A 20,527-nucleotide genomic window follows, 5' to 3' on the forward strand; every position below is an offset into this window, starting at 1 on the left:
TCCTTTCACAAAGAGTGCGGCTCCCGGCCCAAGGGAAAGGGCGGGGCAGGCGAGAAGAGGCCGTGCTTTCCGATTGGCTGAAGGGTCCGCGTCCGTTGGAGCTGGAAAAGGCTGTGAAAGGCTCGAGGCCGTGCTGGGAAATGAGTTTTCCTCAGACTTGAGGCCAGGAGGACAAGCACACGGAAGGGGACGAAGAATCCAGGGTGTGGCAGAAGACTCTGAAGGGAAGCTAAGGGGCACGGATCCAGTGAGACGTCCGGGGCAACAAACAGGGTTCTGAAAATGGACCGACCTGTGAGGCCCAGATTGGCCTCTCTCAGTGACTTTCAGTTTGGAGCTGTTGCCACAGAGACGATCGAAGACGCTCTGCTCCACTTGGCCCAGCAGAATGAGCAAGCCGTGCAGGAGGCTGCGGGCCGGATGGGCAGCTTCAGGGAGACCCGGATCGTGGGTGGGGATGCAGGCCGGGGAGCTGGGCTTATGGGAGGCTGGGGCACCGCTCTTTGAGGCACCGACCTTGAGATTCAGTGTCCCTTATTCATTCAAATAAGTTTCGTTAGTACCTACTCTTTGCCAGGCGCTGGGGGTACAGTGATGAGAAGACTCACCAGCACCCTACCCTAGATTTCAACACGTATAGAGCACTTATTCTCCCTGCTCCCTGGGTTAGAAAGATGAACGAGAGATCTAGTCCCCGCTTTCAAACCATGTATATAATCTTTGGAGGATATTAGGACAAATCTGCAAATGACTAGGTACAAGTATGGTTAGATAAGTGACATACCAGGTAAAACAAGCTTTTATGGGGATTGAAAGGAGAGATGGAGTGAGGTGGGGGTAGGAGGAATTAAGGAGTCCTCCAGGCATCGTGGCATTTGAGGTAGACCCTGAAGGAAGGATAACATTTTGGCTGGTGAAGGTGGTGGATATGGACCGTCTTCCTCCCATCCTTCTTTCCTTCCTTTTTACCGTGTCTCTTTCTCTTTTTTTTTTGGCCTTGCCAGGCGGCTTGTGGGAGTTCCCCACCCAGGGACTGAACCCAGGCCTCCGCAGTGAAAGCGCCGAATCCTAACCACTAGACCACCAGGGAACTCCCGGGACCATGGTTCTACTGAAAGGGGATAACATGAGTCAAGCTATGGAAATAGGGACATTTTGGGTGAATGTGGGTACCGTGTCATCCAGGTTGGCCAGAGCCTGTGGAAGAGTAGTTGAAATCCAGACCAGAAAGTGGTTTGGAGACGTTCCATGTGGAACTTTGAATGCCAAAGTGAGGAGTTTATACCTGACTTAATAGGAAAACAAGAAGGCACTGAGGGTTTTTGTTTTTGTCTTTTTTTTTTTTTCCATATGGGAGTGATATAACTGTAACTTTTGCCTTAGAAAAAAATATTTTGGCTGTGATGTAAAGGATGGACTTGAGTAGAGAGAGATGGGAGGTAGGAAGACCAGTGGAGTCTTCATGAGTAGTTTTTTAGGTGATAGGGCAGAGGGAATGACAAGGGAGGATGGATTAAAAACATTTCAGAGGTAAAATCTAGGGTTCTGCAATGGATGAATTTTAAGAAGTGAAGAAGGCGAAGATGACTATGCCAAAGGGTTGAGCCTAGACATATAGCGGTGCCACTAAGAGAAACACACACATACATTAAAATAAATAAAATGGGAGGAAATGTGACTTGTTTGGGAAAGAAAATAGCTTTGGTTTGGGACCTACTGAGTTTCAAGTGCTTGTGGGACATCTAGAGGAAGGTTTCTAGCAGGTTGTTTAAAGAGTACGTCAGAAGAGAGGTCAAACTAGAGATAAGCGTTTGGGAGTTCTCTCCAAAATGATACTGTTGAAACTGTGACACAGGATGAGCTCCTAGAGGGAGAGAAGAGAAGCGGGTCTAGTACAGTTCCTTGGGAGACATTTTGTGTTCAGGAAAGTGGAGTAGGAGGAAGAGTCATGAAGGAAATAGATGGAATGGTTGGGGAGTTAGGAACAGAACCTAGAAACCTTTGGAAGCAAGAGGAGAGTTTCGTGGTCAGCAATTTCAGATACTTCATGGATATGAACACCAGGAATGACGATTGCAAGAGGGCCATGATATTTAACAATTTGGTTGTATTTTCTGACCTTTGAGACAATCATTTCAGCAGGCTATAAAAAGTAGAAGCCAAATTGCAGAACATTAGGGAGTGAATGATGAAGTGGAAGCAGCAGGTGTAAGCTAGGCTTTCAAGGAATTTCACAGTCATGGAAGCTAGAGAGATAGAGCCCTAGCTTAAGAGAGTAGAAGGGGAGGGTCTTTTAGTTAATAGATCTGAGTATGTTTGTATGGAGGTGGAGCCAGTAGCAGGAGAGAGGTGTAACCCTCATCCATTCCACCTAACCAAAACTGCTTTCTTGGCAAATTAAAATGGAAAATAGAAACAATTGCCCAGATGATTCAGATCAAAAACAAAATAAAACCAAACAACTATACACACACACACAGGAAAACAAAGAAATAACACCTAAGTTCCAGCAAATAAAAGGACTGGCTAATAACACACATTATGTGTTCTAGGATACTTTGCTTAATTGCTTAAACTAATTATCTTCTTCATTGGACACTGTTAGCAGAGCTTTGGCCTCTGTAATGATAAGGTTTTGTGCTTGTAGCTATGTGTAACCTGTGTCAAGTAGATTGTTAAACTGTCTTGTGCTAGCTTAACTTGTATAGATTGTTTTTCCTCTAAGTCAGATTTTCTCTGACGACATATGGTAATGGAAATTTGACTGTATGTAATTTGTTGCTGATCAATGCTAAAAGTTCCTAGTTCTGCAGGAGCTTTGAGAACTAACGTTTATCCTTGTTTCCACCCTCTAATGATATTGCTAACTAAATAGAATTCTATCTGGGGTTGTTCTTTCAAAGAGAAACACAGGCAGCCTAAAATCTTGCCAAGGTATCTTACCCTTCCCACCTTCCCAGTGACTTCCCCCACCCAAGTTGGGCTATGTTCCCTGATTTAGGGGATGTTGCTTCCAAACAAGCCACTTCAGAGTAACAAGCTTGCTCCTGGGGAGAGGCTTAGCCACCACAGATTTACCCAACAAACTGGTGGTGGAGAAGTGGTGTCCAGCTGTAAGGTGAATTGTGTTTGTAGAGCAATGGGAGTTCTCCAGTGGGTGGTTACTAAACAAACAGTGTTATAAAGAATATCAAAGCTCCAGGAGGGACCTTTCTGTTCCTATCAACATTCCACTGAAAACAGAATATAGGGGTTACGGTTTTTATCCATCCAAAATCTCTCTTGAAGCTGGAGGTTCCCAGCATGGTGTAAAGGCCAGCTAGACCAGCTGGTTTGTTTGTGTGTCGCTGGCCAAGCCTTTTATCAGCTGAGACCCATAGGAAGGCTCAAGGGGCCCTGAGGGGGCTCAGTAAGCCTTTGTTTTTGCACGCAGTCAGCCTCCTTTTCATGCCTCTCATTTGCCTATTGGCAACAAAGGGAAACAGGTTCAGCTTGGGTTGTTTCCGTCTCATCTTTCTCACCTCCTGACCCTCTTCCCTGGGCCCCATCATGGCTTTTACACAACGCCAAGAGTTCACAGAGTCGTTTTGGTTGCACCTTGTGAATTAAGCTCTTCTTTCCTGTTTTGGCAGAGTTTGTTTTTCTCCTGTCTGAACAATGGTGTCTGGAGAAATCCGTGAGCTACCAGGCTGTAGAAATCCTAGAAAGGTAAAGCCCTGAGCATAAGGCCTTTGTGAGGGGTACCTCTCAGAATGCCTAATGTACCCAGACCTTTAAAAAAAAAATGCTAGTTGCCCCTTACCATGAGACCTGGTTTGCACCCTCTTTTTCTTGCAAATGTAAAATTTTTTAGCCAGCGATTGATATTGGAGAGGATAAGATGTAACACGGTTTGAAGCACAAACTCCATTTAGTCTGAGTGTGGATTGTTTCCTTTCCCCTTTCCCTTCTTTATAGGTTTATGGTTAAGCAGGCAGAGAACATCTGCAGGCAAGCCACAATCCAGCTGAGAGAGAAGACAGGGCCTCAGAATTGGAGGGCTCTGAAAGAGCAGCTTTTCAACAAGTTTATCCTGCGTCTTGTGTCATGTGTTCAGCTGGCAAGCAAACTTTCCTTCCACTACAAAGTAAGGAGCTGGGGTTGCGCATGGGCACCTGAGTGTTAGAGAGAAACCAGTTCATCCAAAGGTGGCTTAGAGAAACCCACTCCTAGGCTAGGTGATACTACTCATGCAGAAATTCCAGAGTGTAATTATGCTTCCTAAGCATACCTCCTAAACACACACACACGGGTCACACAGAAGCAGTTACTAAATAGTCTGAAGTTCTGTTCCCAAAGTATAATTGTTGGACGGATGCCATCATTCATACAGGTCACCTTTCCTCCCCTTGGACTCAAGGACAGTTAAGGTGCCTGAATTGCCAACATACCTATTAGTATTAGAGGCAACCTATTACATTTATAAAGGATAAAACGTTTCCACATCACTGTGCGATGTCTGTATAGTATCATTTATTCAACAAATATTTATTGTCTTCTATGGCCAGATGCTGCACTAGGTGCCATGGCTACAAGAGTAAAAATATTGTCTGTGCTCTCAAGGAATTTATTACCTGACGGGAGAAGACACACAGGCTAATAATGTGAGCAAGTGTTCTGATTAGTGTAAATACAGAGGGCTCTGAATAGACCTAATCAGCCTTGGAGAGTCGAGGAAGTGTATTTAGAGAAAATGACTTTTTGGGGGAACAAACAACAGAACATTTATTCATTATCTTCCACCTGCTGTTAACCTCTGTCTCCACTCCCATCTAGAGATAAGCTTCTCTCAGTTCTGCCTTTCTTTGAGATTAATCAAACATTTTTAATAACTCTTTTCTTGTATTAACTTACAGTAATGCATTATTCTTTTGTTATCCAAGAATGTTTCACTGCCTGTACCCTCTAGTATAAGTTGAATACAAATGGTGAGGGCAGACATCTTTGCTTTTTCACAATCTTAGGGAGAAAGTGTTCAATATTTCACCATTGTAAGTGGTGTTAGCTGTAGGATTTTTGGTAATGCACTTTATTTTTTTTATTTTGGTTGTGCCGGGTCTTAGTTAGTTGTGGCAGGTGGGCTCCTTAGTTGCGGCTCACCAGCTCCTTAGTTGTGGCATACGAACTCTTAGTTGCCACATGCATGTGGGACCTAGTTCCCTACCAGGGATCCAACCCACGTCCCCTGCATTGGAAAGCAGATTCTCAACCACTGCGCCACCAGGGAAGTCCCTGGTACTTGCACTTTAACCAACAGAGAAAATGACTTCTTGAAGGGGAGGGTGGGGGAGATGGGTGGATCCTAAGGAAAGAGGGAGAAGAGGTAAGGAGAGCAGTGGGGGTGTTGGGGGTGAGGAGGGAGATCCAGATACAGGAAAGAGCATGTGTAGAGGCTTGGACAGCGTGTGGGTTTGGGGAGTGCAAGTAATTCTATATGGCAAGTGTAGAGTGTAAGGGGGAATTACCAAGAGAGAAGATGAGATAAAGGCATGGGCTGGATTGTGAAGGGCTTTGTTTACTATGCCAAGATGTATGACCTCTATTCTGACACCCTGCTCTCCCTTTCACTCTATTTTGGTTTTCTTTGCTCAGATAATCAGCAACGTTACAGTCCTGAATTTCCTCCAGGCTCTTGGGTATCTACACACTAAAGAAGAACTGCTGGAGTCAGAGCTTGATGTTTTGAAGTCCCTGAACTTCCAAATCAATCTGCCTACTCCCCTGGCGTATGTGGAGATGCTCTTGGAGGTTTTAGGTACTTTATTAAGTGTGTCGGGCATGTGGGTTGGAGTCTTCCATAGAAGGCAGTAAGAATGTGCCTAGGGGGTTGAGGGCAGTGGGCAGAACCTGCCAGTGAGGAACAGCAGGAAGCGCACATTGACTGAGGAAAGTAGTTTCCTCTAGCACTTGTCAGGGAAACAAACACCAGTCTCGGCACCTGGCTTCTGTTTGGCCTCATTAAGCCTCTCTTATTGTAGCATCAAAAAGTTGACTTTGTGGAGAGGCACGAGATGAGAGGGGAACAAACAAATACGCTCCAGTTGTATATATACTGTAGCTGGAGATTTTTCTACCTCTCCCTTTGTCCTTTAAAATCGACTTCCAGCTACAGAGGTTTCTTACAGTAGAACGTAGCAACCAGGAAGCACAGTAGCAGCTCAACAGCTTTGTGTCACATGACAGCTGTGATTATGATCAGAGAAGAGGTTCATAATGCTCTTTACCATGCGCATACTCCATCTAGGATACAACGGCTGTTTGGTGCCAGCCACACAGCTGTATGCAACCTGCCTGAACCTACTGGACCTAGTCTATCTTCTCCATGAACCTGTATATGAGAGCCTGCTGAGGGCTTCAATTGAGAACTCCACACCCAGTCAGCTGCAAGGGTAAGGCAACTCCTTTATTGTAGGCTCCTTCCAGAAACAGGGAGTCAGTAACATACCACAAGAACTTGGGAAATGGAATTTACCTAGCAAGGCACCCAGTCCACAGATAACCTGCATGGGTTATCTCGTTCTAATTAACATCCAATACGTTGTTTGGTTGGATGACTGAGCCCAATCAGCAAAACCCTAAAGGCTTTTACTTTTAACATTTAAATGACTTCTAGTAATTAACATACTTGCATTCCTAGCTCTTCTTTTATAGCTGCTTATAATTTGAGATTACTGAACTGCTTTTATAGCCACTTAGGAAAAAAAGCCAGTCACAGGGTTGCAACTTGGACAAAAGTGTTTGATTACTGTACAGTCAGACTGGTAAAAAGCCTCACAGTTACATTGTTAGGGAGACAGACGGAACAACTAAAGGTCCGTAAGCCATTCAGACAGGAGGCTCATGTTTTAATCCGTTGAGTTGGGGGAGGTTGGAAGAGGGAATCAATTAGCTATTATTTGACCATTTCTTTCCATCTATAAAAATTCCATGATCAACATAAACAACTCATAGTTGAAGTCCCATAACCCTAGGATTTGGAAGATCAAGTGTCATTCTAGCTCCAAAATTAATATGGTTTTAATCACTTAGGGAAAAGTTTATTTCCGTGAAGGAAGACTTCATGCTGTTGGCAGTAGGAATCATTGCAGCAAGTGCTTTCATCCAAAACCATGAGTGTTGGAGCCAGGTATGCACCACTGAGCAGGACCAGCATGGTCAGAATTCATTTAATAGAAAGCATTCTCCCCTCAGTTAAAGGAAAACAGAAGACAAGCTATAAAAGGTAAGTGCCAAGACCCAGGACTAGGATGAATGAGCAGGATTTGGGAGGGAAAAACTACGGTGGTACTGAAAAATGTTCTCCAGTTTTCCTCTTATGAAATTGGAAATGGAGGCCCAAGTTCAGCTTGTTCATTTCCCATTATGATGATAATCTGCTACTATGTTAAAGTCCAATAAGTGTATCCTCCCAAATAGAAAAAATGTCAAGACCCAAATATCCCTCTCATATTTCACAAAACTTATCTCCAGCAGAGGGAAATGTCTCCCAGAAACTTTCCATGCTAACACTATCAGGGCAAAGGTATCCTAGTGTAATTTGGCCATTGGCAAACGCTGGGATCTGGATTTAATCTTCTCTGTAAGCTCAGAGAAATGAAAAAATTTACATTTGGCTTGAGAAAACAGCCCCAGCAATGTGTCTGTGCACTAACACATGTTTATTTAGTAATAAGAAATCTGTCTCTGTTTCTGAAGGTTGCGGGGCATTTGCAAAGCATCACTGGCATTGCCTTGGAGAGCATTGCCGAACTCTCTTATGCAATCCTGACTCACAGCGTGGGAGCCAGCACTCCAGGTCGACAGCGGCCTGTTCCACCCCACCTGGTGGCCGGAGCACTGAGGGCTGCGACTTCTCCAACACATGAGGCCGGCGGAATCCGCCCAAAATAAACAGCCTTCTGTCACTGCACTCATCTCTCCCTTTCCTTACTTTCATACTCAGCGTACGGAAGTTCCAAGTATCTTCTGAGCTGTGTTTTATATTCCAACTTGATGCTTATTTTTCTGCATCAGAGAAAGAGTTCAGGTGAATAAAGCACGTCCTCTTCGTCGTACCAGACTGAAAATGTCCAAGAGCTGGGACAAGATATTAGAATATCAGTGAAATTAGTTTATTTTTGTTTAACAAGATATTTATGGCTTTCCTCTTAACTGTTCATTAAGGGAGAACATCAGACATGGAGATTAGTATTAACCAGGGGCTCAAAAACTGAGACCATCTGGGTGACCTTGACTGAGCATCAAGGAGGTAGCCTTTATTTCCCCTTAAAGTTAAATATCTCTGTTCTGTTACTGAGAGCTACACAAATAGGGCTTTCTCTACAGCTGTCTACTTTTCATTAGAGTCTTTTTAAAAAACTAACACCCATCTCTAAACATGTTTCAGCAGACTTTCCACATACCTGCACTTGAACTCGATTCTCCCAGAATACAAAGTACTCTATTCTAGTTAAAGAAAAACCCAACAGTGCACCTCTGGGCAGTTATCAGACTGCAGTAAATCTTTTATTACAAATAATTAAATCTCTCCATAAGGTCTCAAACAGTATCAAACACAATTTCATATCTCTAACACAGAGCAGAGCAGGCATTCAGTACTAGAACCAAGTGAGAAGTGTTAAATTTCAAGCTTCTGATCACATCACGTGGTGACCAAAGCTTACATGTCATTTTCTCACGTTATCCAACTGTGCATCTCACACATCTTGTAGTCTCAGTGGAGACAAAAGTTTCTATTTCATATTCTAAGTGCAGGAAGTTGAGAGAGATAAAATCCAGTGAAAACACATCAATCTCAATTCAACTCAGTCTAAAAAAAAAAAAGCAAACTTAAATTAGTTGTTTTGCGGGGACAAAGGGAAAGGAAGGCATGGGGTTAAGAGTCAAAACTGTGATAAAGGCCAGTTGCTATACATGGCATGTTGTAGCTCTGGAAAGTATCTGTTATGTTTTAAAATAAAGTGGCTTTTGTGGATTTTTTTTTCTTTTTCGGTATTGTAAACATGTGCTGTTTAATAGTACCCGAATTTAATTTAACACTTTTTTTTTTTTTTTGCAAACAAAACAAAATTTAAAGCCTTTAAGGCAAACAAACCCCTAAGGAAAAAAGCAAGTCATTTGTTATAAAACTGTGAGGATACCCAAGCAAGACCCCACTTAAGATTCGTCAGCATGAACTTGAGAGCTTTTGTCCACTGTTCCTCAGAGTTAAACTGGGTTTTGATGGAATAGGAGCCACCGCTGCCTCCTGTGTCTTCAATCTTGCCTTTCTCCACATCCATCCTGCAAATGAACACAGCAGAACTCATTAGTAACTGAGATCCGAGTTAAGTCAGTTCAGGCAAATGGGCAGGGACTTGATCATGGGACCATTCACGTCATTTTATCTACTAAAGAACTCTTGGCAAGGAATGGTAGTGTATTTTGGATTTGCTTGAAAGCCCAATATCAGGAAGGCTGTCACAAGAGCCTCATTGTCATTGCGGAGTACAGGGACAAGACACACACCCAAACAGATGAGAAGCCTGGAGCAGAGGGTAAGTGACGGTTACAGTACTCCTCACTGTTTTCCTAGGCATTCCTCACTTATGGGGAGAGAAGGGAGGCAGAAGAAAAGAAATGCTTTGTTTTGGGGTGATGGAAGCAGCTCAGCCTTACTGTGTTAACCAAGGTGTCCATCCATCTCTGGGCTCCTACAAAATTTGATCAAAGGAAGCATTCCTGTATATTTCCAAGGGTGTAAGGGAAAAACCTCCCTGAAACTGGAGAGCAGGCTTGAGCTCTGCAGCAAGAAAATCCCCCACACCATCTAAGTCAACATTCTTTTTCTCCAGGGACCAGGTGGTTACATTCTGTCCTGTTTGCAGTGTTGGATCAGTCTCTGCCCATCAGTGTCAATGTGATCTTACTCCATTTTCTGCTTTCCCACTATATGTACTAGTTTTGCCTCCACTCTACTGTCCCTTCAATTCTGCTCACTCTGGTCCTACTCTAGGTTCATTCAGCACCGGGGGATACTGACCTGTAAGGAAGACAAAAACGTGTCTCGCCTTTCTCAACCTCTTCTTTGAACTGCTGCACACAGTCCAGGAAAGCCACCATTGCATGGTCAAACTTGTTGTCCCAGAAAAACCGCAGCCCCCCAGAACAGTACAATGGCAGCTCCTGCCCGAGAAAAGAGAACTGGCTATAGCTGTGGCCCTAACACAGGTTACCGGAGACTGTTCCCAATCCTATCGATCTCTCAAGTCATGTTATGTCTGTATTCCACTGGCAACAGTAACCTTGGGCAAATAACAATGCACCTAAGACTGTTTCACCATCGGTGGAAATGTATTAAACATCTACCGCACAGCGATGCCTTCCCCGTCCTGGTGCACATATTCTGCTCTGATCTGCCCATAGCCCTTCTCAACACTGTAAAAATTTAATTTTCTTTACAGGCCCCAAAGAGCTAATCCTGAACTAGACAGGACACTGAACCAGACATTGGCTCAACATGAGATATCTCAGTCTCAGAAAGAAGCTAAATAATGCCATTATCAAAACTAAACCATTTCGTTAGAAGGTAAAAGGATTCTGTATTCCAGTGAACATGGACCTTCCTGGGTACCTTAGATTTGTCTGTCAGAGACTCCAGATACGAATGGTTTCCATAGGGAACAAGTCGATACCTAAAATGGAGATGCAGACAGAGATGGAAATAGGACTCCTCCTAAAGTGATTACTGAGATGTTATAACCCAGTGATTTTCAGTCTTCAGCTACCCAAGAACCTCTATTATTATTTCCACTCCTCTCTCACCTCCCCACGGGCTCCATGTTTAAAAGGTTTGTTTCCCAAACAAACTACATTTATTAGATAATTATCTGGGGGCCTCTCATGGATGCATGTATGTCCTGGTTTAGATTTAGAAACAAAAACTGAAAAACAGCTTTAGGAACACTAGGTTACGGAGACAGGAAGTTGGGGACCACGGCTGTGGTCGTGCAGTTCAAGGACTGCTCAATCATTGGAAAGGGACTGTGGTGAGGGGAAAACCAGAAGCAGACAGTCTCCATGGACAGAATACTCCCCGTTCGTTGGGAGCAAGGGCTCTTGCCATAGTGGACAAGAGTACCAGGTAGGAGATACAGATTATATCACAGACACACCACACTCAGGAAAGGACTACATTTCTTACCTCTGAAATTTCAGACCCATCTTATTGGCCAGGGCATGGAGCAGCAACACTGTCTGGCCCCAAGCAGCGTTAATCTCATTCCATTCCACGGGAACACTGGGCAGGCGACCCAGTCTGAAGTTATTGATTGTGCCAAACTGTCCACTGTGCCTACAGAAGAAGGGCAGGGAAAAATACAAACAGGATTTAAAACTTAGCAAATTCTGAAATTTCCTGCTCTCACCTAAAACCTGGCATAAATCTCTCTCCTTATCTCCAGATTCATATATCCAAGTCCTATTGGTACTTTAAATACATGTCTAAAACGTGAGTCATCATCTTTCTCCCTGCTGCTCAGACGCCAAAGTAGAAACCTGGGCGTCATCCTTGAATGCTCTCTCTCTCTCAGCTCCCTTCCCCGCAACACCACCAGGCTCTGTTGATTCTACCTCCTGAACCTCTTAAATCTGTCCACTTCTCTTCAGACTCAATGCTACGACTCTACCCTCTCCTGTTTAGATTCCTGCTGGCAGGTTTCCTTACCAACAATCTTGCCCTCTTACCCCAAGTCATTTCTCACATTACAGGTAAAGCCATCATGCACAAATGCAACTGTACTTATGTCACTTTCCTGACTAAAATGCTTCAGTGGCTCCCACTGCCTTTTGGACAAAGTACATATCCTTAATGAGGCCTACAAGATCCTTTAGGAATTGGTAACGCTCCAGTTTCATATCCTGTCATTCTCTGCTTCACCCTCAATCTCCAGTCACAATAAGCTCCGTTCAGTTCAGCTGGAGATTACCACTCCCACTTTCCTCTGTTTCTGTGCACATGATGTTCTCTCTGCCAGGAACAACCCCCCTCCTCTGCAGACTTATACTCCGTATCTCAGCTTAAACATCAACTTCCTCTGGAGGAATCGTTCCATGCAGCCTCCTCCAATTGGGTAAAGTGCCCTTATGTGTTCTCACAGCACCCAGGGTTCACCGTGACCACACTGTATTACAAGTGCCTGTTACCGAGCCATCTCGCCCAAGCGAAATGTATATTGCTTGCTGTTGCCTTCCTAGTGCTTAGCACAGTGTCACCACACAGTAGATGCTCAAAAGATACCATTTGAAATGGATAAAATGTCAAATCAATGAATAAACAAACGACCCCGGGGGCAAGAAATCAGCACCAGGCAGGTGACCAGATTTTCACGTAGCTGGAGAGCTCCAATCTTCCCCTTTCCTTGGAAGAATGGAAGTCACCAAGCTCTAGAATTCCAGTCCCCTGATTGTGCCTATCCCATCACAAGGAGTGAAAGAAACCTAGATGGGGTGAAAATGACACAGACCCCCATTCCGTGGGAGGTGGGCACCCTGGCGTAGCGGCCAGCAGCTAACGTCCAGGTTGTGGTGCTTCCCAGACGCTCCTCACCCTCCAACCCTCATTACCAAATGTGGAAGGTTGCGTTAAAGACGTTGGTTTTCTTCAGCTTGTCCAGCTGCATCTGGGCATAACGCATCTGGTTTTCTACACTCTTCAGCTCATCATCCAGTTCTAGCTGTTGTCGTTTAAATTCACTGTATTCCCTTTGATACCTGTGAACAGCCAAGGTGACCATTAAAGGCTGTTTGGGGCTAAAATTTCTCTCCCACCGCCCCCCTGAATGATTTCTTCTAGTGATTATGGTCACTTCTAGTTACAGCATCTTTTACATTTGGCAAATATCCCACTCAAAGGAACATACTTGCCCTACATGTTTTGCCTGGGAAGGACAGAAATGTCTCAAATTCCAGCTGCCCATATGGAAAATGGGGAGGAAAACAGGACTCTCCCAAACCAGGACCTCTTGGATTTCTGATCTTTTCCAGAAACAAAGTGAGTTAGTCAATGGTGGTTTCTTCCCTGAATTGGCCATAATTGAGCGTCTATCACTTCCCCTCTACATCCTTATTGACTTTTAAATGGTTAGTATACATCATTTCTAATGGAACTTGTTACACTATCCCATGAAAAAATTAACTTTGTTCAATGTCTTTCACTTCCCCATCCGTAGTTACTGTGGACACTGTCTCCTCTACTAGACAGAGGGTTCTCTCAGGTCAAGAGCACCAATGAAATTTTTGAGCTGGAAAAGAACGTAGGCCAACAGGCTCATCTTTCCAGAGGAGGATGCCGGGTTCAGTGGCTGACTCACCCAAATGAGCCCAGGTCCCTACAGGACAGAGCTGTGACTAGAGGCCTGGTTCTCGGCTATTTTTTTTTTTTTTTTCGGCTCTCTATTTAACCAACACTTTTGCCACTTAATCATGCTGACCCTTCATACGTAATCCTCCCCACCAACCTCTAGAAACAGGGCCTGGAAACAATATGCAGGATCCAGAGCAGACACGCTGCTGAATGACAGCTCACTGCTGTTTACAAACTAATCAGACACATTCAGCTGGAAGCCATTTCCGCTGCTGGAGCCTTGAGGGCAGGAAGATAGAAGAACAGGGTGATCACTCACTGAGCTTCCTCCTGATCCAACCTCTCAGCCTCAGCCTGGACCTTCTCGAGATTTTCTGCCACTATCTGACGGTTCTTTTCCACATCTTCCAGCTCTTGGATCAGCCTCTCCTCCTCTAATGCCAGCTCCTTTAGCTCCATCTGGAGCTGCTCGCTGTCATCTTCATTCATTTGCTCTAAGATTTCCAAGCAGCGTCTGCCAAGGACACAGGCAGGGAATGCTTACCAGAGGGAACCTGTTATTCCTTTTATCTGAGTGGAGCACAGCCCTTGGGTAAGGGCCACGCAGCCCCAGAGCAGGGAGAGCCCTAAGATTCAGAGATCCATTCCCGGGCCCAGGCTCTGGACGTACTCACTTGTAGTTCTGACACTCATTTTCAGTGACGTTGAGCTGAGTGTCCAGCTGGTCTAAAAGAGTATCTGTGCATTCCTCACACAGTGGGTGATCCACATCTGTCTGGCCCGACATGATGTCGAAAAGGTCCCCAGTGACCTGGAAGTGTGGGAGAGTCAGGGTAGGGCCTACCCCATGCTACCTGCCCAGACACCCCCTCTACCAGCCAGGCCCACTGCCTGACACCCATGAGGCAGACTTGCCTTCAGTCTTCGGCTGAGGTTCTCCATGGTGCCGCCGTCGGATGCCTCCCCGATCAGAGTGAAGCTGTTGGCACTTTCTGTAGACATCATCCTGCAGACAGCCCCCCGCCCACGGGCCACATGAGGGAGCAGAGAGGCCTCCTCCACCTACTGCAGTGCCAGTGGCAGAGACTCTCAAGCACCGGCTGAGGGGCCTCAAGGCACATACCCACTCCTAGCCCGACTGACCTCCCAAGGGTACCTCTCTCCCAAGGGAAGGCCATGCTGGTCTTCCACAGGGACACTCAGCACGAAGGTTGGCCTGGATGGACTAAGGGGGGAGACGGGGCATCAAAAACTGATATGTGTGTGTCTATAGTAGAAAAGGAAGGAGAATCAGGAAAGACCATTTCTTAATACTACCCCTTGCCAGCCACCTTCACGTGCATCAATAATTAAGAACCTGAACATCTAACAACATTTGCTATCTTAAAACTTTTCAAGGGCCCATCTCTTTTATTAGTCAATCACGTTCTCAACTTTTCTCAGTTCTTCATCATGAGAGATATTGTCCCTTCCCACTGTGTGAATGGCTACAGGAAAAACTCCATCAACACTGGAGAGTGGTGGGCCAGGTATAAGGGAATATGTCTTTTCTGGAAGAGCCAAAAGGCTACGTGATGATCCATCTTCATCACCTGGCTCCAGGTCTCAATTCTGGGTTTAATTAAAATTCTACTGGCCTTTGGCAAGGAACAGGGGGCTGAGGAATAGTAGGCACCTGGCTGGGGGGATGAATCTGCGAGAGACACCATCCTGGCGAGTTTCAATAAATGGCTCCTGGGGAGGAAATCAGAGAGCATTAGAATCCTGGCAGCTTAGAGGGGGAGTCCATTTCCCCAGTGGCCTCAGAACTATTTGGCTTTACCCTTGATTGATAACCACAAGACTTGAGAAACCACAGAGACTTAAGAAATGGGTGTTATATAGCCAATCCTTGGATACTTGCTCTAAGAAAGGACCCTTGGTACAGACAAACCCCAAGTCCCATTTGATTTTTTGTGGGGAACAGCGTTTCCTAACTATGCTATACCCTATTATATTTGCATTTACCAGTCAAGGTAGGGGAGAGAATGCCCTAAATCATGGCACAAGGAAAAAGCCAGAGCAGACTGCAATGAAGTTTACCATGGCATAGAACAAAGTAGATACTTTATGTTTTCCATACTTTGATATAATTTATATGTGATCAAAATCTTATGACATTGATCTCTGACAATGACAATTATCACTCATGTTATCACGTTTAAAAAAATTACACGCTCTCTAACACTGACAACCCTTTCAAGCTAGTGTAATCACACAACTCAGTGTCCGAACCAAGATACTTTTGAGACTAGAGAGGAGTGGATATTAATAATTAGCTAGGACAACACCAGGTGAACCAGGAATGCCCTGGGATGACCTGTGCATCCAGGTCATCCCATCTCCCACCTATAATGGCTTATAATTCCACTTCAAATAAAGAAGAGCCTCTCTTCACATTTTTGAATGGATGCCTCATTCAGCAACCCTGTGACCTCAGGTGCGACTTCTGTGCCTCCAATGATCCACAGTGGCCTGATCATGCAGAATGTCTCATGTTAACCAGAGATCCAAAACATCTGGGGGTCTAAGAGCACCAAGTACCCTGCAGAAATCCACTTCGCATTCCAGTGTTTTCATACCTCTCCTGAGTTAGCCTCTTCCTCCTGGGTCTCTCCTGGTTTCACCTGGGCTGTGGCAAGTAATGGAGCTAAGAGCAAGGAAAATATCGAAGCTTTCAGAAAGAGTCTTCTCAAAGCAGAAGCATGTATGACAGTATAAGAATCAGAAATATCCTTCACCTTTTTCTTAAAGCACAATTTATACAAAGAAGAATCTGTTGTCTTTTTTCCCTTACACCCATTAAATCGGATTAAGGGATTGTTAAATTTTTTCCAGTATAATGGTATGATTATGTCTTTAAAGACACACCTTACCTTTCAAAAATACTTACTAAAATATTTATGGTATTTATATGTTTGGGATTTGCTTCTAAATAATTTGGGGTGGGAAGGGAATGGATGGGGCTGTAGATGAAAACATGGTTAAATATGGATGGATAATTTTTTTAATTAATTAATTTTTGGCTGTGTTGGGTCTTCGTTGCTGTGCGCGGGCTTTCTCTAGTTGCGGCAAGCGGGCACTATTCTTTGCTGTGGCACACGGGCTTCTCATTGCAGTGGCTTCTCTTGTTGCAGAGCACAGGCTCTAGGCACGTGGGCTTCAGTAGCTGTTGCACGTGGGCTCAGCAGTTGTGGTTCGCAGGCTCTAGAGCGCAGGCTCAGTAGTTGTGGCGCACGGGCTTAGTCGCTCCGTGGCATGTGGGACTTCCCAGACCAGGGCTCGAACCCGTGTTCCCTACATTGGCAGGCGGATCCTTAACCACTGAGCCACCAGGGAAGTCCCTGTATGGATAACTGTTGAAGCTCAGTGATGAGTACACGGGGCTTCATCATAAACTTTGAAGTTTTCCGTAACAAAAGTTAATATCCCCTTTCTCTCAGAATAAGTGGGAAGGAACATGAGAGAACTTTCTGGGAAGATGAAAGCTTTCTACATCACAATGGAGATCTAAGTTACACGAGTGCATACATCTAAGGGGAATTCCCTGGCAGTCCAGTGGTTAGGACTCCGTGCTCTCACTGCCAAGGGCCCAGATTCAATCCCTGGTTGGGGAACTAAAATCCCACATCCCACAGGCTGCGTGGCATAGCCAAAAAAAAAAAGGCTAAGATTTGTAATGTATAAATCTTGACAATTAGGGACTTCCCTGGCAGTCCAGTGGTTAAGACTCTGCACTTCCACTGCAGTGGGCACGGGTTCCAGCCCTGGTTGGGGTACTAACATCCCACACGCTGCATGGCGTGGCTAAAACCCAAAAAACTTGACAATTAAAAATTGTCAATTCATGACAATTTACCTTAAAAAAAAGGAAGTAAAGAGCAAAGTAATTGAGTGGAGATGGGAGGTGAATGGAGGTATAGAGAAAACAAGAATGGCAGGATGTAGCTAATTGTTGAAGCTGGATGATGGATACAAGGGAGTTCACTACGCTATTCTCTTGACTGCATGTTTGAAATTTTTCATAATAAAGTTTAAAATATATTAAAGAGATAATTCCCCTCAGAAAATAAAAATCAGGTATTAATAATAATAGTTAATATTTATTGAGTACTTTTCCCCAGCATATTCTTAAGTATCTATGGTCTTTGTCATATTTGATCCTTACAACTACCTTGAGATTGTTTTACATTTTACAGATAAAGAAAACCAAGAGACCAGGGTCAAGAGACGTGAAGTAACTTGCAAAAAGTCATTCAGCTAGTAAATGACAGGATTTAAAGCTAAGCAGGCTGACTCTAGACCCATGAGCTTATTTTAACTGTCTATTCAGTCTTTTCTTTTTTTCTAGCTTCATCTCACTTCTTGGGACTTTGAGACTCTGTTCCTCTACTTATCAGCTGTTGGCCACTGGGTGAGTCACTTAACCTCTCTAAGCCTCAATTCCTCATGGATAAAATGATAATTTTACTACTACTCCATAGGCGAGTATAACTGTAATACTCCATGGGGGTTAAAAGTAATGCATGTAACGCACTTGGTATATGGCAAGTCCTCAACAATTGCCGTTTATTTTTAAATGTACATATTCCTTTACTCTGAAACAACAGAAGCAGAAAACTAAGGACCTTTCCTTGCTATAGAAAGCTCTCAGAAGCACACAGTGTCAACATTCTTTTATGTTCTCGATAAGAAAACAAGAAGCCAGAGACACTACGCGACTTCTGAGGCTCACAAGGCGTGTCTGTGGCAGGCTATGTGCAGTCTTTAAGACCTTCATCTCCAAAGCTGCCCACTTTCAACGATCTTGACCAACCTCTTTCTAAGGGTCTCGCTGACCTGTGAGCTCCTGGATGGTGACACGGTCCAGGATCTTGAAGCTCGTGTCCAGTTTCAGGGGCTGGCTGCAGCGCTGACACACGAAGCTCACCTGCATGGTGCTGCTGGATGTCTTAGAGCCCTCCATCCCTGCGGCGGTGGAAAGGAGCCGATGTTAAGGGGAATCGGCGGCCTTGAACCCCCGGCCCGGGGCTACCACCAGCCTTACTATTATGGTGAAAGGGTAAAATCTCCGCACCGTTCCCTGTAGGAGCGGTAGGATACCAGGCAGACCTTCTTCCGGGGTAGCCCCGGCAAAGGCAGTTTACAGTTCAAAGTCAGGGAGGGTCTGCAATAGGGGCCGTGAGGGTTCCCAGGTTCCCTTCTAAGGTAGCGGTTCAGCCCCCGACGCTCTTCATCTCGGGACCCGGAGCCCGCCACCCTGGTCCGGCCTACCGCGGGGGCACTGTGGCCTCGGGTCTGTCCGGGCGCGGGGCCTCCGGGACTGCCATCGCCCAGCCTTCAGCTACTTCCCGATCGGCCAGCGGAGGACTTCCGCCATGACCGGACGTGACGTCACGACGGCTGCAGCTGCTCTGGGAGTCAATCCTGGTCCACTCGCTTCCGTCTGGCTGCCACCTCTAGAGGCTGAACTGGGAATTGCGGCAGGCGTCAGCCGGCGGGCTGATGTTGCGAGGGAAAGTGGAAGGACCGAGTTGGGGGGGAGTCAGGACACTCTCCCGTATTTTAATGCAGTGACTTTTCTTCAGATTTGTCACTTCTGAGCGGAGCCACTTTCATTATTCACTGCTGTGTCAGTTTTTAAAGTTTCTCGTTGGGAGAGCTGGGCGCCCGAGAGAGTGGTAGACACACTTGGAGGGGAAAGTGAGGAGGTAAACTTTATTGTTTCATTTTAGATTTTAAAATTTCAATTATAATTAGGGAAAGCCGAACACTTCAGATATTGAAACGTATTATGAAATTATAAAGCTAAACCATTTTTGTCTTGGTGCAGGACTATCAGTGGAACAGACTAGAGTTCAAAAATAGACCAAGTATACAGGGGGATTTAGTATGTGATAAAGCTAGTATTTCAAATCAGTGGGGAAATAAACTACTTAATAAGTGATGGGTGGGGCCAAAGAGCCATGTAAATGGTGGTGAGTTGAATCTTCTACTTCACTTTTTGAAGTTAGTCACAAATTTCAGTGTCAAAAATGCAATGATTAAAGGTACTAGATGAAAGCATGAGTGAATATTTTTTATAATCTTGAAGTAGAGAAGGTCTGTCTAAGCATGACATGAAAATCAGAAGCTGAAAAGGAAAATACTGAATTGTACTCAAAAATTAAAACTTTCTGAACTATCAAAGACACTGTAAAAAAAAGTTACGAAAGAAAAATATGGAAAATAGTTGCAGCTCATAAGAAAGAAGGTAAATTTTCTTAATATACAGAAGTCTATTCAATCAATAAAAATACCGATAGGCCAGTAATGAAATGGGCAAAGAATATGAAAAAGCTCACAGAAAAACAAATGGTTGATTGAAAAAATTAAAAGATATTTCATTTTACTTGTACTTAAGTCAGTGAAAATCAAACAAGTCAGGCAGCATTTCTCACTTATGAGATTGTAAAGGCTGAACCAGTTGATAACATCGAGTGTTGATGAGCAGTTGGGGAACTCCATGCGTAAACTAGCATAATCTTTTTGGAGGTCAGTTTGGGAATGTCTTTCAAAAATTTAAATGTTCATAGTCTTTGATTCACAAAATTTCTTTCTAGGAATTGTCCTCATAGATATGCAAGTGATCAAATATAGATGTACAAGAAAGTTCACGGCTAAATTTCCTTCAGTAATAGGGATTGTTTAAATAAATTATGGTGGTGTTCATTCAGCAGAATACTATGCAACCATTAGAAAGAATGAAGTAACTTGCTTTTTACTTGGTTCATTTGACTACTTTGAGAATGGTCTGAAGGAGGGCAAGGGTAGAAGCAGGGAGACCAGTTGGGAGGTTTTGCATGAATTGAGGCAAGAGATGATTATCAATTGAAATAAGAAAAGTTATAGGCAGTAAACATGATACGATTCCATTTGTACAGAAAACAACGTAACATATGTGGTATATAACATGACATGTTAAATGTTATGTTATATGAAATGATGTACAGCAAGCAGTGTCCTTCACCGAACAACGGGACAGAGACTTCTACTTCATACAAGTTTGTACTGTGAGATTTTTTTTAACAATAAGCCTATAACTCATTTACAGCAAAATTAAACATT

At 44.3% G+C, this 20,527-nt stretch overlaps 2 protein-coding genes across 10 annotated transcripts; one reads left to right on the forward strand and one right to left on the reverse strand.

Annotated features, from left to right (window-relative positions):
* Positions 1–16: 16 nt before the first annotated feature.
* Positions 17–9,990, forward strand: CNTD1 (cyclin N-terminal domain containing 1). Its single transcript, XM_027094861.1, has 7 exons — positions 17–451; positions 3,633–3,708; positions 3,958–4,126; positions 5,632–5,794; positions 6,284–6,428; positions 7,069–7,165; positions 7,735–9,990. Exons 1-7 carry the CDS (start codon positions 283–285, stop codon positions 7,927–7,929), a joined length of 1,014 nt encoding a protein of 337 aa, XP_026950662.1. The 5' UTR covers positions 17–282; the 3' UTR covers positions 7,930–9,990.
* On the reverse strand, positions 7,920–18,808 carry BECN1 (beclin 1). 9 transcript variants are annotated; one of them, XM_027094854.1, is made up of 14 exons: positions 18,695–18,808; positions 18,260–18,388; positions 16,003–16,070; positions 15,057–15,115; positions 14,538–14,606; positions 14,297–14,387; positions 14,056–14,192; positions 13,701–13,895; positions 12,643–12,789; positions 11,222–11,371; positions 10,652–10,712; positions 10,061–10,203; positions 9,180–9,321; positions 7,920–8,043 (listed from the first exon to the last, which is right to left on the reverse strand). In XM_027094854.1, the coding sequence occupies exons 2-14, from the start codon at positions 18,384–18,386 to the stop codon at positions 8,017–8,019; spliced, it is 1,416 nt and encodes a 471-aa protein (XP_026950655.1). In that variant the 5' UTR covers positions 18,387–18,388; positions 18,695–18,808; the 3' UTR covers positions 7,920–8,016. The 9 variants fall into 9 exon arrangements, with proteins under 9 accessions (XP_026950655.1, XP_026950658.1, XP_026950659.1 ...); XM_027094852.1 differs by having other exon boundaries at positions 7,928–8,049; XM_027094857.1 differs by lacking the exon at positions 12,643–12,789 and having other exon boundaries at positions 7,920–8,049.
* Positions 18,809–20,527: the final 1,719 nt, after the last annotated feature.

The sequence above is a fragment of the Aethalodelphis obliquidens genome, unplaced genomic scaffold (genome assembly GCF_003676395.1).
Source record: "Aethalodelphis obliquidens isolate GAN/ISIS:26980383/991018 unplaced genomic scaffold, ASM367639v1 scaffold89, whole genome shotgun sequence".
Classification (NCBI taxonomy): Eukaryota; Metazoa; Chordata; class Mammalia; order Artiodactyla; family Delphinidae; genus Aethalodelphis; species Aethalodelphis obliquidens.

Bases quoted from the DNA above. Each gene is read 5' to 3' on its own strand.
- BECN1 (XM_027094852.1), bottom strand. From the start codon at position 18,386: ATGGAGGGCTCTAAGACATCCAGCAGCACCATGCAGGTGAGCTTCGTG. The intron at 15,116-16,002 runs GTATGAAAACAC...TTTCCTCCCCAG, and splicing joins AAGAGGCTAACTCAGGAGAG to GAGCCATTTATTGAAACTCG. The intron at 10,204-10,651 runs GTACCCAGGAAG...TTTCTCGGGCAG, and splicing joins CTCTGACAGACAAATCTAAG to GAGCTGCCATTGTACTGTTC.
- CNTD1 (XM_027094861.1), top strand. From the start codon at position 283: ATGGACCGACCTGTGAGGCCCAGATTGGCCTCTCTCAGTGACTTTCAG. The intron at 4,127-5,631 runs GTAAGGAGCTGG...TTCTTTGCTCAG, and splicing joins AACTTTCCTTCCACTACAAA to ATAATCAGCAACGTTACAGT. The intron at 5,795-6,283 runs GTACTTTATTAA...TACTCCATCTAG, and splicing joins GATGCTCTTGGAGGTTTTAG to GATACAACGGCTGTTTGGTG.